The sequence below is a fragment of the Aquila chrysaetos genome, chromosome 6, assembly GCF_900496995.4.
Source record: "Aquila chrysaetos chrysaetos chromosome 6, bAquChr1.4, whole genome shotgun sequence".
Lineage (NCBI taxonomy): Eukaryota > Metazoa > Chordata > Aves > Accipitriformes > Accipitridae > Aquila > Aquila chrysaetos.
The window spans coordinates 8,863,545-8,875,964 of NC_044009.1; the positions used below are offsets into that span (position 1 = coordinate 8,863,545).

A 12,420-nucleotide genomic window follows, 5' to 3' on the forward strand; every position below is an offset into this window, starting at 1 on the left:
AGGCAGGTGCAATCAAAGGAGCTCCGTGGGGAGCGAGGCAGAGGGGAGCAGAGCCACAGCCGTGCCTCCCCCGCGCCGAGGGGCTCGGGCAGCCCCCCCCCCCCCCCCCAAACCAGGGCCCGCATCTCTGCGGGGGAAGCCCGGACCCCTTTCTCCTCTTCGCCGGGAGGGCTGGCGCAGGGCTCAGGACCCTCTGGCTGCTCCCCGAGGCGGGGTCAGAGCTGGGGGCGGGGGTCAGAGGAGAGACCCCCCTCCCAGTCGGTTACGGCAGCACGCTGGTTCTCGGGAGGTCCATTGCGATGCTTTAGCCGCCCGGAATGATGCTGTTTTAAGCAGCTGCGCTATGTCTCCAGATCCGTCAGTTCCCACCGTTAATTAACGCTCCCGGGCTCCTTCCTTCTGGTCGTTATTTTTCTTAACGGGAGGCGCGGGCCCCGGGGGAGCGCCCGGGGCTGCACCCGAGGGCGGGGGCCGCCCGCACCGTCGCGAGGGGAAACGCCGCCAAGCGAGACCCGGTAACGCCGGGGTGACGGGGATGGGGAGGAACCGGGGGTCGCAGTGCTCCGTGGGCGGGAGGGGACGGAGCGACCCCGGGCGCCGCCGCCGCCGCCACATGGTCGCGCGCACTTCCCCGCTCGGGCCCGTTGGGGGCGGGAGCGGCGACGGAGGCCAATCAGAGCGCGGAGGTGGGGACTCCGGGTAGGCCGGTAAGAAAAGAGAGCCTGGCAGCCGCGGCCGGAGCAGCCAGTGGGCGCGCGCTCCTGAGGAAAGGCAGGTGCCGCCGCCAGTAGGCGTTCGGCGAGGGGCGGTGGCCGGGAAGGAGGGAGCCAATGGGCTGGCTGGTCGCTTAACGGGCGGGCCGAGCGGCGAATAGCGTGGCGCGCGGGCGGGGCGCGCGGGGTGGCTAGCCGGTGCGGGCCGCCATTGTGGCCAGTTCGATCGGTATCGGGAGCGGAGAGCGGAGCTCAGCGAGCCCGGAGCAGGGAGCAGCCCCCCCCACGGCCGGCCTCAGTCACCATCACACCGCGGGAGGCGGCGCAAACAGCCAGTCACCACCACCGTCCGCACCGAACAGCCGCCGCCATGAGCAGCGAGGCCGAGACCCAGCCGCCCGCCGCCCCCGTCCCCGCGGCGGCCCCCGCCGCCCCCGCCGACTCCAAGCCTAACGGCGGGACCGGGAACGGGGGCAGCGGCCTGGCCTCGGCGGCGCCTCCCGCCGGCGGGGACAAGAAGGTCATCGGTGAGGGGACGGGGCGGGGGGGGTGTGGGGGTCGGCGGCGGTTGGGAGGCCTCGGCGGCGGCGGCGCGCGCGAAGCCCCGCTCCCCCCCCCCCCCCCCCCCCCGCCATCGCTGAGGGGCGGCGCGAGCTCCCCCTTCGCTGAGGGGCGGCGCGCGCGCCCCCTCGCTCGTGCCCGCGGCGGCCGTTGGGCGCCCTCCTCCTCCTCCTCCTCCCCCCCACCCCACCCCTCCCGCGCGCGCCGCCGGGCCCCGCGTGTCGGCGGGTGGGGGCGGGGCGGCTCAAAATGTCCGCCACGCGGGGCCTTTGTGTGCGCCGCCCCGCCACGTGCCGCCCTGACGCCGCTGCCTCTCTCCTCTCCCCCCCCCCCCCCCCCCCGCCTCCTCTCCCTCTCTTCCCCCTTCCCTTCCCTCAGCAACGAAGGTTTTGGGAACAGTGAAATGGTTCAACGTGAGGAACGGTTACGGCTTCATCAACAGGTGAGGGTCCGGGGGCGGCGGCGGATCCACATGCACACCCCCACACGCGCACCGGCACCGGGAGGAGAGAGGGCTCGGGGCGGGGGTGGCTTGTGCTCGGGCCTGGCAGGCGGCGGACCCGAGGCGAAGCACGCTTCTGGGAGCGGGGCGGGCTCTGTCACCTCCTGTCACCCTGCTTGGTGACGCTTGGCAGGAGAAACTTGTGATGTGTCCTGCCTCCATCCCAGGGTCTCTCACCCCTCGGTTTTTACTGGGTTGGCTTCTTAGTACTTTAATCTTAGCAAGCACCTTGCTCTCTCAGGGAATTTAATTTCATGGTGATATTTCTTACGTGGAAGTTGTTGGGTTTTTTTCGCAGTGGTTTGGGGGTTTTTCTTTTTTTGCTCTTAGGGGTCTAAAAGTCTGCGGGCTGTTAGCACGCGCACAAAACATTTGTTTAAACTCCTGCGTGAAGTTCAGGCATATCAATGTAAGCAAAAATTGCTTTGAGCACTTGGTAGTTAAAAGCACGCTCTCTTGAGGAAACCCTAAATGTATAGCGAAATGAGCAAAATTCAGATTTCTTATATATTGCAAGACTGGGGTGTATAAAGGGGTCTCAAGAAACAAGTGCCTAGAAGGTTCTTTCAATGACAGTAGTTGATATTTAAAGAAAAACTTGAACACTTAAAGAGTTGTGTACATACTTCAAACAGGCCTGTCAGTGAAGCTATCCAGTAGTGGAGGAGTCTTGGAATTGCTCTGCAAACCAGTTCTGGAAAAATGGGGAATTCTGGTACCAGTCAGCTCTGGAGGGCCTCCCTGTGAGTTGTATTTTGCAGAGGCCATATTCCCTTAAACACCTAGTATTTCAAACCCACTGTTTCAGAATTTGGCAGAATATTTGGGAATGCCTTTTCAGGGAAGCAAGTGTAGATACTGGTGCTTTTATTGGGCCTTTTATTTAGGTTCCTTTTGAATACTGCGTTTTTTTTAACTCTGTGTTACCTTATGACCCAGTCTTAAGTGTCTGCCAAGCTCCCTAATGGGTTTTGCGTCTGCAGCTTTAAAAACTTGACTCTGAGTCTGCCCAGTTTGCACTCTTCATGTAGGATTTAATGTTAAATGTCAAGTAGTTGTTGGTGCTGCAAGCTTTAGCGTCTTTGGCTTTTGTAAACGCGTATAAAGTCATAGGCCACAAACCCTACCTCTAGGGAAGGCTTTTTTCCTGTTTCCGTCAGTAGTGGAAATGCTCAGTGATGTGAGTCAAGCGAGGAAGCAACAGCAGCTAGTTAAGACATCCGAATGGCTTCCCCAGTCATTAATTTGGCAGCTGTTTAATCCCTGAGGTTGCCATTTTTAATGAGAAACCCAGTGTGATCTTGTGTTATCAAGAGATTAGAGCCGCAGCCTGAGAACTGAACTGGAGGACATTTCCTCAACTCTGGAATCTCTCTGGCTTGCTGCAAGGGAAACTTTGTGGGAGCTCCTGCCCTTGCTTGTCTTTGCTTCGGCTGGGTCTGCTTGCAGCTAAAATTAGCTTTGGAACTAAAAGTTAGCTTTGATGTAGGTGCACGTTAACTTCAGGTATTTCCTGTGTTCTTTTAACGCTAAACGTGGATTTCTGTTCTGAAATACTAGCTTGAATTCTGAGTATCTGTCAATTGTTTCTCACAGTTGTCAAAATAATAAATGGATGTGCAGGCCGCTGACTTGGTCCTCTTACCATAATTGGAGCTGCACATTGATATCTGGATTTGTATTTAGTGCTCTGCTGGACTTAACAGTGGCGTTTTCTTAATCCGTCTGCTTGTCTGATTCCTTTTTTTTTTTTTTTTTTTATTGTTACAGATTAAAGATGTTGAGGGGAGAGTCATTTAGTGCAAAGATAAGCTAAATGGCATATCAGACCTTCAGAGTGGGGGTTTCTCTTGTATCATTTCAAGTTTTCTTTGAGAAAGTGATTGCTATTACTATTATACCATCCAAGTGGCAGCACACTTCCTGCTTCTAGATGTGCTTGCTGGAAAACGGTGTCATGAATCCTGTGGCACGCACTGGGCTTTAAAATTGACCAGTGTGTTTTTTAACTAACTGTGTAGACACCTTGAGCTCTATCTGTGTAACTGAGTCATTCATCGATCTAAACATCCAACGTCCTCTTAAATGGAAACTGTGTTTTCAAAGGGACTTTAAAAACAAGCATCTGGTGTGGTTGCCCAAAATCAAACTTGGGCAAGAGCGTAGAGCGTCCACACTTGCAGAGCACAGACGATGAGCACTTCCTACCACCGTTTTTTCAGTTGAGAGTGAAGGAAGGTGCGAAGTGCTTTTACTGAAAACCTGTTACTGGGCTCTTCTGAAGGATTTCAGCTTTTGGAGCATCTGGTAAGAGATTGCAAAGAAGAAAGTATTTAGGCTCAGGCTTTGCAAGGGCTTCTGGGTGCTGCATCATGGGGCCTTGGAGATAAGCTGCCTCATGATGTTCAGGCTGGCTCTGCTTTCTTGCCTTCTGACTACCTTTTTCCAGTAACCTTTGAGGCTTATAGGCATCAATTCCATGAGGAAACAAGGTGACTTATTTTTACTGGTGCTTTCTGACAGAATAGCCATAGCTTGGATTGAGTTTTTGGAAAAGTCTTAATTGTTATTGTCTCATTTTGAAGCCACTGGTGAGGAACGCTTGGCTTTGTCTTCAAAAAAAAAATTTTAAAAAATTTCTGTATTCTGTTACCCATACCTGTAAGCTCTCCAGCTCTGAGCACATTTTCACACAAGCTTGCTTTGCAATGTCTTTAACCAGTCATTCTAGGAAGGAAAAGCCACTTAGCTATTGATTCAAACCGTTCCAAAGACTAATGAAACTAATACCGCAGCAAGGTTCAGTTGGTACCCTGCGAGCTGGGTGTGTGGCTATAAGTTTGTTGCGAGTGGTAGAAATGGCACATACAGCTCTCAAACCGGTGTGGAGGCTGTTTCGGCTATACCTCTTAATTGCAGAACAGAAACTTTTTGACTTAAGTTGGTACCATATTGTGGTTGTCTGGCCTCAGTGTGGCAGTTGTGGAAGCTGCATCATGATCATGCTGAAGGATGCTTTTGGATCCTTGTAGGTACAGACTTGAGCTGTTTTCTGTTTCTTGTGAGGGGAGAAACCCAAGCTCTTCCCTCTCTGTGCTCACAAATGCAGCTTGACTAACCCTGTTGCCTTCAGTGTCAGCTAGTGTTGTTGCTCCTTAAATGAAGGAAACATCAAGGCTGAGAGGATGTAACTCTGGAGAGATCACGCACGGCTCAAGTGGTGATATCATAGCCTGTCTCAGAGATTGCAATAGCCAATCTCCCGCGCAGAGCACTACCAGAAATGACTGACTGGTCACTGTCAGGTGTTTTTCTTCAAACATCTCCATCGGTGGGATGTGAAGGGTAGAGGGGTGTGCAGGAGGGAGGAAGAATGCTTTCACATGTGACTTACTGGATGGACTTCAGCCTGTGCTGTGAACCTTGCATAGGCTGCCTGACAATCTCTTCACTTTGAGCAGTAAGCTAGTACGGGACTAGGTGAGAGCAGGTTGAGGAGCAAAGCTAGTTGTCTTGACAGATCCATGTTTTGTCCCCACCCCAAACAACTGAATGTTTAATGTACTGTGCATTTCATACATGAATTTCAATTTCCGGTTGTCTTGCAGGAATGACACCAAGGAAGATGTGTTTGTCCATCAGGTAAGACTTCCTTGAAACAGAAAGGTGTTACCTCTCGGTAACTTGCTATGCGTGACCCGTGTAAGTAGGCTTGAAGTTGCGAAAGAGCCTCATGTTTTCCAAGAACTGTTACTTGAACACAACCAACTGTTTCTCACTATTGGATTGCAAGTAGAGCCTGCTGGCTCTGGGGGTTTTGCATATCCACGTACATCCATCGTGAGGACATGAGATACGTGGGGTTGAGCAGGCTGATACTGTATAGTGATGAAAATTGCACTGTCTGCAGGTATGCTCTGTTGGCTTGGGAATAACTGTTTGAAGTCCAGTCAAGTTGCCTTGTGGATTCATATAGTTGTTAAGTAAGCATATGGAAATAAAGTTAAATGAAAAGCTTGCAGCAGGGAGAGAAATTAATTGGGCTGTAATAGGGATGAAGTGCCAGTGAAGATTTTTGGTTTTAGGCAAAACTTTTATAGAATTTAATGCTCCAGGTTTTCAGTGAAAGTCTGCAAACATTTTAATAGGCATTTTTTCAATTTAACAGATACATACACTTAGATATAACGTATGGTGAGCCTGTAAACCTCTGGAAACTAGACCAACTCTGTTTCATGGAGCAGGTTGGCCTTAGTTTAGTCCTTTGTCTGCCTCATAAGGCTGCGACCAGCAATGTACTTTTTACCCTTTCTGTCTCAGGATCTCTCGTTGTGAAGCAGCCCACAAAGAGTTCTTAGTGGAGCGTGGTTTACTTCTGGCATTTAGGAGTCTATGGATTGTTCTTTTGTTTCGAGTTAGGGATATACTGCTGATGTTGTAAACAGGAAGGGAGGAAAAAATTAACTCCTGGAAAGTGTTTTGACTTGAGTTTGATTTGCCAGCTCTCACCTTTTTGCTTGTGCTGTGTCTGAGTTACCTGCTGTTAAGATGTAGAGGCATTTGTTTATAAAAGGTTATTCTGTAATGGGCAGTGGAGAAGGGCCAAGCGACTCTGCTGTGTTTCTGTGTACTGAGGCAGGAATATATACCCTGAAGGGGAAAGCATTCAGACTTTATTACTCGATTTGCAAGTAGGGTAACCTGCAAGTGACCTTGACTGACAAGTCAGATTTCACAACTTGTCATGTAACTACTGTCTTAGGTTTCTAAAACCACAGTTTGGCAGTGATTTGTTTTAATGTAATCATTTTCATGATAAAACAGTTTTAGGGGTCTAATCTGAAAGAAATTGACTTGTTTGGGGAGTTACAGCTGTGTATGGTTTTTCCCATCCCTGTTATCAAGCTTGGGTCTCCTAAAGAGCTGTTAGACTCAGCTACTGTTGTAATAAGGCTTCCCGTCTTTCCCTAAAGTCACGGCTTTATAGGCTGAGACTTGTGGGCATGTTTTTCCATAGACTTTGTTTTGTTTAGGGAAAAAAAATCTAGTCAAATTCTGTTGCTGGTGTTTTTTTGTGAAGTTGTTACACTTGTATTACTGTTCAGTTAAAGTGTTTGATAAGCAGAATGTGGCTGAGAGCAGTGCATATTGAGTATTAACTCATCTGTCAAAAATGTAATCCACTGCTGAATAGCACAGAAAATTCAGTGTTTTCTAGTAATGTCATTTACCATGCAGATACTGATACAAAGGCTTGTCTGGTGCTGACACCTTGGAAGGGCTAATCCTTGGTGTATAATACCCAGCTAGAGTAGATTTGTGATTAATTGGTAAATACTGTGGCTGAAGCAATGGTATTGGAAGCCTCAGAGAAAGAAATCTTTTGACTTCTGGCCATCGATGTAGGGACATGTAGGCTACTGCATGGTGTGGTGTGGGAAATGGTAGAGGGCTTGAAAGTCTGAGTGTGTGATTGGAAGGGCTTATATATTGGTGTATAGACTTCAGAGGAATGTATAAATACTGTGAGGGTGTTGTTTAATGCTAAACTCTCGTTAGGAATACTATGGCCAGTGTGTATTGTGGGTTTTGTTTGTTTGTTTTCAAACTGCTTTTTCAGCTAGCAGGCAGCATGTTGACAGATGTTTCCAGTCAGTGGTAAAGCTGTTGCACGCTTCAAATAGGCCAGAACTATAGTAATACAGGTAGATTTTATGGCTTCCTGGATTTTCACAGTGGTTTAATTGCTTTTTCAGGAGTACAGGTCTTCCTCCTAAGATATGAAATACTCAAATTCCTTAATCTTTTTTTAAAAAGTCTTCAGATATGTGAAATAGTATTCTCATGCTATGCCTGTAAATTTAATTCTGTGATGTTGTGTTGTTAGACTGCCATAAAGAAGAATAACCCCAGGAAGTACCTCCGCAGCGTAGGAGATGGAGAGACCGTGGAGTTTGATGTGGTTGAGGGAGAAAAGGTAAACATATCTCTTGGGTGTTAGAGTATGCACGGAAAACTTGGTCTGCAGGCTTTGGTGTGGTGCCTGTGGTTTGAGTCGATGCCTGATGACATCCAAAGAGATGAATGGTTTTTCATTGCTTTACAATGTGGATGTAAATCGTTGCTCAGTACTAAATTATATTATGCTATAACTGATTTGATGCTGACTGTTTACCTAATGCTATCCCCACTCCTTAGGGTGCGGAGGCAGCTAATGTTACAGGTCCTGGTGGAGTTCCAGTGCAAGGCAGTAAATACGCAGCAGACCGTAACCATTACAGACGATATCCACGTCGTAGGGGTCCTCCACGCAACTACCAGCAAAACTACCAGAACAGTGAGAGTGGGGAAAAGAACGAAGGAGCAGAGAACATACCAGAAGGTCAAGCCCAGCAACGCCGTCCCTATCGCAGGCGGCGGTACCCACCTTACTATATGCGTAGGCCCTACGGGCGTCGACCACAATATTCCAACCCTCCCGTGCAGGGAGAGATAGTGGAGGTAACATTTGCTTCAAGTGTGATGCTAAATTGGCTTGATTGCTTTGGAGCAGGGTGATGAGATGCTGCTTTTTTGTCGCTATTTTGTAGATACTCGGGGTGGTTTTGGTAAAGTTTGGCAGTAAGATGCAACATTGGAGCAGATGTTGACAAGCTGATGGTCTTAATGTTACAGCTTTTAAAAAACAGAGGGTGTTAGAGTTTGTGTTAACTTTCTGTATGATTAACTGGAAGAAACACAAATTCCACATTGTGTGTACTCTTGTGCCCTAGATGGCTGCCCGCCTTGTTGTACGCCTCAGACTTTGCCTGGTAGCCGCCTTGCAGCCATCTTCCTCACGGCTTGACTAGTTGTGGCGTTAATAGGCTTTTGCAGGTGGCTAAGATGGTTTGTTGCCTCATGTCTTCCAGGGTGCTGACAACCAGGGTGCAGGAGAACAAGGCAGACCAGTCAGGCAGAACATGTATCGAGGTTATAGACCACGATTTCGCAGGTATGCTGCAGATCAACTTACTTTTTTTAAACCTTGCCTTTTAGCAACAGAGACAGAACATGGTGATGGTCAGATGCTGCACTGTTAAAGCCTAGCTTGACTTTCAGGGGTCCTCCTCGTCAAAGACAGCCTAGAGAGGATGGGAACGAAGAAGATAAAGAGAACCAAGGGGATGAGACCCAAAGTCAGCAGCCACCTCAACGTCGGTACCGTCGTAACTTCAACTACCGACGCAGACGCCCAGAGAACCCTAAACCACAAGATGGCAAAGAGACGAAGACAGCCGAACCACCAGCTGAGAACACGTCCGCTCCCGAGGCCGAGCAGGGCGGGGCTGAGTAAATACCGGCTTACCATCTCTACCATCATCCGGGTATGTGTCCCGAGGTTCTTGAGGATATGATTTGATGCCTGGCTTTTATTTTCTTTTGATGCTTTCCTTTAATTTTTGCCTTACAAGGTTTGGACTGTTCTTGCTCATGTTGTAACTGAACTGGCCGAGCTTGTGAGTGTGCTCACTAATGCCTACAGAACTGAACTGTGTGACTTTGCTGTACAAATACTGATTAATTGGGAGGACTCGGTTACAGGCTTTAATTTTCATTGATGGTGTCACTGCCTGGAATACTGTTACTCTAAAAATCTTGGCTGTGCCCAGTGGTTCAGGCTTATGGCAGTCTTTGTCCACCCAGAAAATAGTAATTCCAGCAGTGCTGGTATAGTGACTTGAAAGTAGCTAGGAGAAGCAGGCACTGGCATTTACTCAGCTCTGTACTTGTCTGAGCTTTTATCGCTTGGTCCCAAAGGGGAGGTGAATAGCATTAAGACCTTAAGGCATCAATTTCTAGGAAGCTGACACAGAAGTTGCAGGAGTCTCTCAGTAGCAGCTTTTTACCTAAATGAAAAAGTGCTGGAAAAACTGGTGGAGTTGGTCCTTTTTATGGAGCACCCAGGGTGCCTGTGGTTGAAGTACTGTGGTACTGCTGTGGCTTGCTGCTTGGCAGGGATGCATAAAGGTCGATGTTAAAATGTTGTTTTCGTTGCAAGGTGGACTGGCTGTGATTTGCCACTTGCTTGGTACTGTCTTCTGGTTGCCAGTTTTGCTAATTTGGGAGTATTTTCATTGCTAGGACTCTTGTTCTGCTTTTTTTTCTGGCACCTTCCTTGTTCATTCTTCCTCTCTCTGCCTCTGTATTTCCTCTCGCCAGCGTTCATACCCTGTTCTGTTGTGCCTCGCTCATCACTCGTTGCCTGGAGGGCAGGCAAACGGAAAGATGAGTTTAGGCTCTGGTGGGAGCGGTAATGAATGGTCACAATAATGGGGCGAACAGGGAACACAGGAATTGGGCATGGAGAGTAGCCTGGTCTCAGCAGCAGCTGCAGAGCAGACCTCTCCCAGCTGTGAGAGCGTAGGGACTCTTCTTCAAGGGCTTGGGTGCTGCTGGATTTGTCGTGCAGATGGATTGCTCGATGCCTCTTCAAGCCTTGCTGCAGTGTTTTCTGTGCGCTTGATGTGAGCCTTTGTTTTATGCTGGTGTTATCTTAATGGTTAACGCCTGCTGGGTGAATTCTGAGTATCACGGGCTTCAAAGAAGCACCGAGATGATGTTTGGTTGCTCTTTCTGTCTGTGGATAGTACTGGAGAATATAAATGGTGGTTTCTGTGGACTGGGCAGTGGCTGACTGAAGCCATGCTGCCTCCGTTAGACACAGGTGGAAATCTGCCCTTCAGCTGTCTTCTGAAGATCTTCTGTTGTCCTCCCGCCTGCCCGAGGCGGCTTGCAGTTGATGTTCCCAGACCTGGTCCTGCAGCGCTGGTCCGTGTGTGTCTGTGGAGCCCTCAGGAGGCCATTGGGGAAGAGGCTGGAGCAGGAGGCCGGGGAGGGGAGAGGCATAGACAGGATTCCTTTGGGTTCAAATTCAGTGTCTTCTCTTTCTGGAGTCCTTTGCATCTTGTTTGCTTGGAAGATGGCAGTTTTGGCCACTGAAAGTGGGCTGATGGTGGGCTGTGGTGGGCTGATGGAAGAGCTGCAGGTGGGGTTTTTTTGTTGTTGGTTTTTTTTTTTTTTTTTCCTGTGTGTGTATGAAAGTTAGCTCAGTGAGCATTTGTGAATTGCAGGTGAGTGTTGGTAGACCAAACACCTGCCTAAGCCTCTGACACCTGCCTGATCATCCTTTTTTTTCTTTTTCAGTTTAGTCATCAAAGAAAAGACTTAAGAAATGAAGAAGAAAAGAAAATGAAATTCCAGCAATAAGAAATGAACAAAAGAATTGGAACTGAAGACCTTAAGTGCTTGCTTTTTGCTGTTGACCAGATTACTAGAACTATCTGCATTATCTATGCAGCATGGGGTTTTTATTATTTTTACCTAAAGAAGTCTCCTTTTGGAAACGATAAACACGTTTTTTAAAAGCCTGTTTTTTCTCAATATACCTTTAAAGGTTTTTAAATTGTTTCATATCTGGTCAAGTTGAGATTTTTAAGAACCTCATTTTTAATTTGTATGAAATATACACCTGATTTTTTCAAGTCAAACTGCAAGCATCTGTTAATAAAGGTCTTAAAGAGTTACCTTGTGTGCTTGGTCATGTTAAAGCTGCTTTTGTATGGAAGGGTTTAAGTTAAGTGTTCATAAAAGGTTTGGGGGAAAATGACTGCTTTATTTCTTCAGCATACACACTGTTGGGGTAAAATGCAAAAAAAATTAAAGTTAAAAAAAAAGTAATTGAGCCTGACTGCAGCTGGGTGAGAAGGCTCTTGGAGGGTGAAAAGGGGAGGTGCTTGTGTCAGTCCGGTGCATTCCCAAGAGCAGCTTAGCTGTGTCCCTGCTGGAATGGGGCTGTTGCAAAACTGGGGTGGTGTGAGGGGGCTTCAAAACAAACAAACAAAAAAAAAACCCAAAACAAAAACCCAAACCCTCAAACTTGTTATTGGAGGTGTGCAGAGCACAGCTGCTCCTGACTTCTTACATTGCAGACATGACGTCTTTACAAGTGTGTCTCACTCCTGCTGTGCGGGAAGGGGAATCGAGGGAAAACTGGGGGGAAAATGGCGGTTCCCAGCTGGGTTTGGAATGCAGCAGCCTTGTGCTTGCAGGCTTGGGCTTAACTGTTGTGCTTGGCTCCCTGCGGCCGCTTTTCCTCTGGAGAGGTGGGTGTTGGAGAAGCTGGATTGCTGCTGCCCAGAAGCCTTTTCAGGTGGTGTCAGGCTCCTCGTGTCCGTATGGTGACTTAATGGCGCAGTCTGCTGTCATGCCAGGGGTGAAGGAGCAGAGGGATGGCTGCACCTCGCAGCAAAACCACCTCTCGCTGTGCTTAGACCAGCGCTGGAGCTGTTTTCTGCTCGCTTGGCCTCACCCAGCCCCGCAGCTCACCGTGCTGCACTCGTACAATGCCAGTTATAAATTACCAGTAACATTGAGGAGCACCCAGTGGGTGGGGTATGGTTGTCTGATGGCAGCTTTTGAGAGCTTTCCTTTCTATGCACTAATGAGCTCTATGCTTGTGTCATGCAAATGATACAATGCTCTTTTTAATTGTTTTCCTATGCGCTCAAGTGCCAGCCATTAAATGCGCAGGGTTTTGCTCCCTCTAAACACCTTCTAACGTGCTTCTGACTGCCCGTCCTCTAGATGTGTCTGTCCTTTGGA

The 12,420-nt window shown here is 48.7% G+C and overlaps 1 protein-coding gene across 2 annotated transcripts; it reads left to right on the plus strand.

Moving 5' to 3' along the window:
• The first annotated feature begins 906 nt into the window (after window positions 1–906).
• On the plus strand, window positions 907–9,143 carry YBX1 (Y-box binding protein 1). Of its 2 annotated transcripts, none has more exons than XM_030017694.2 (7): window positions 907–1,240; window positions 1,653–1,716; window positions 5,385–5,418; window positions 7,664–7,753; window positions 7,975–8,277; window positions 8,688–8,770; window positions 8,866–9,143. In XM_030017694.2, the coding sequence occupies exons 1-7, from the start codon at window positions 1,084–1,086 to the stop codon at window positions 9,110–9,112; spliced, it is 978 nt and encodes a 325-aa protein (XP_029873554.1). In that variant the 5' UTR covers window positions 907–1,083; the 3' UTR covers window positions 9,113–9,143. The 2 variants fall into 2 exon arrangements, with proteins under 2 accessions (XP_029873554.1, XP_029873556.1); XM_030017696.2 differs by having other exon boundaries at window positions 8,878–9,143.
• The last annotated feature ends 3,277 nt before the right edge of the window (window positions 9,144–12,420 follow it).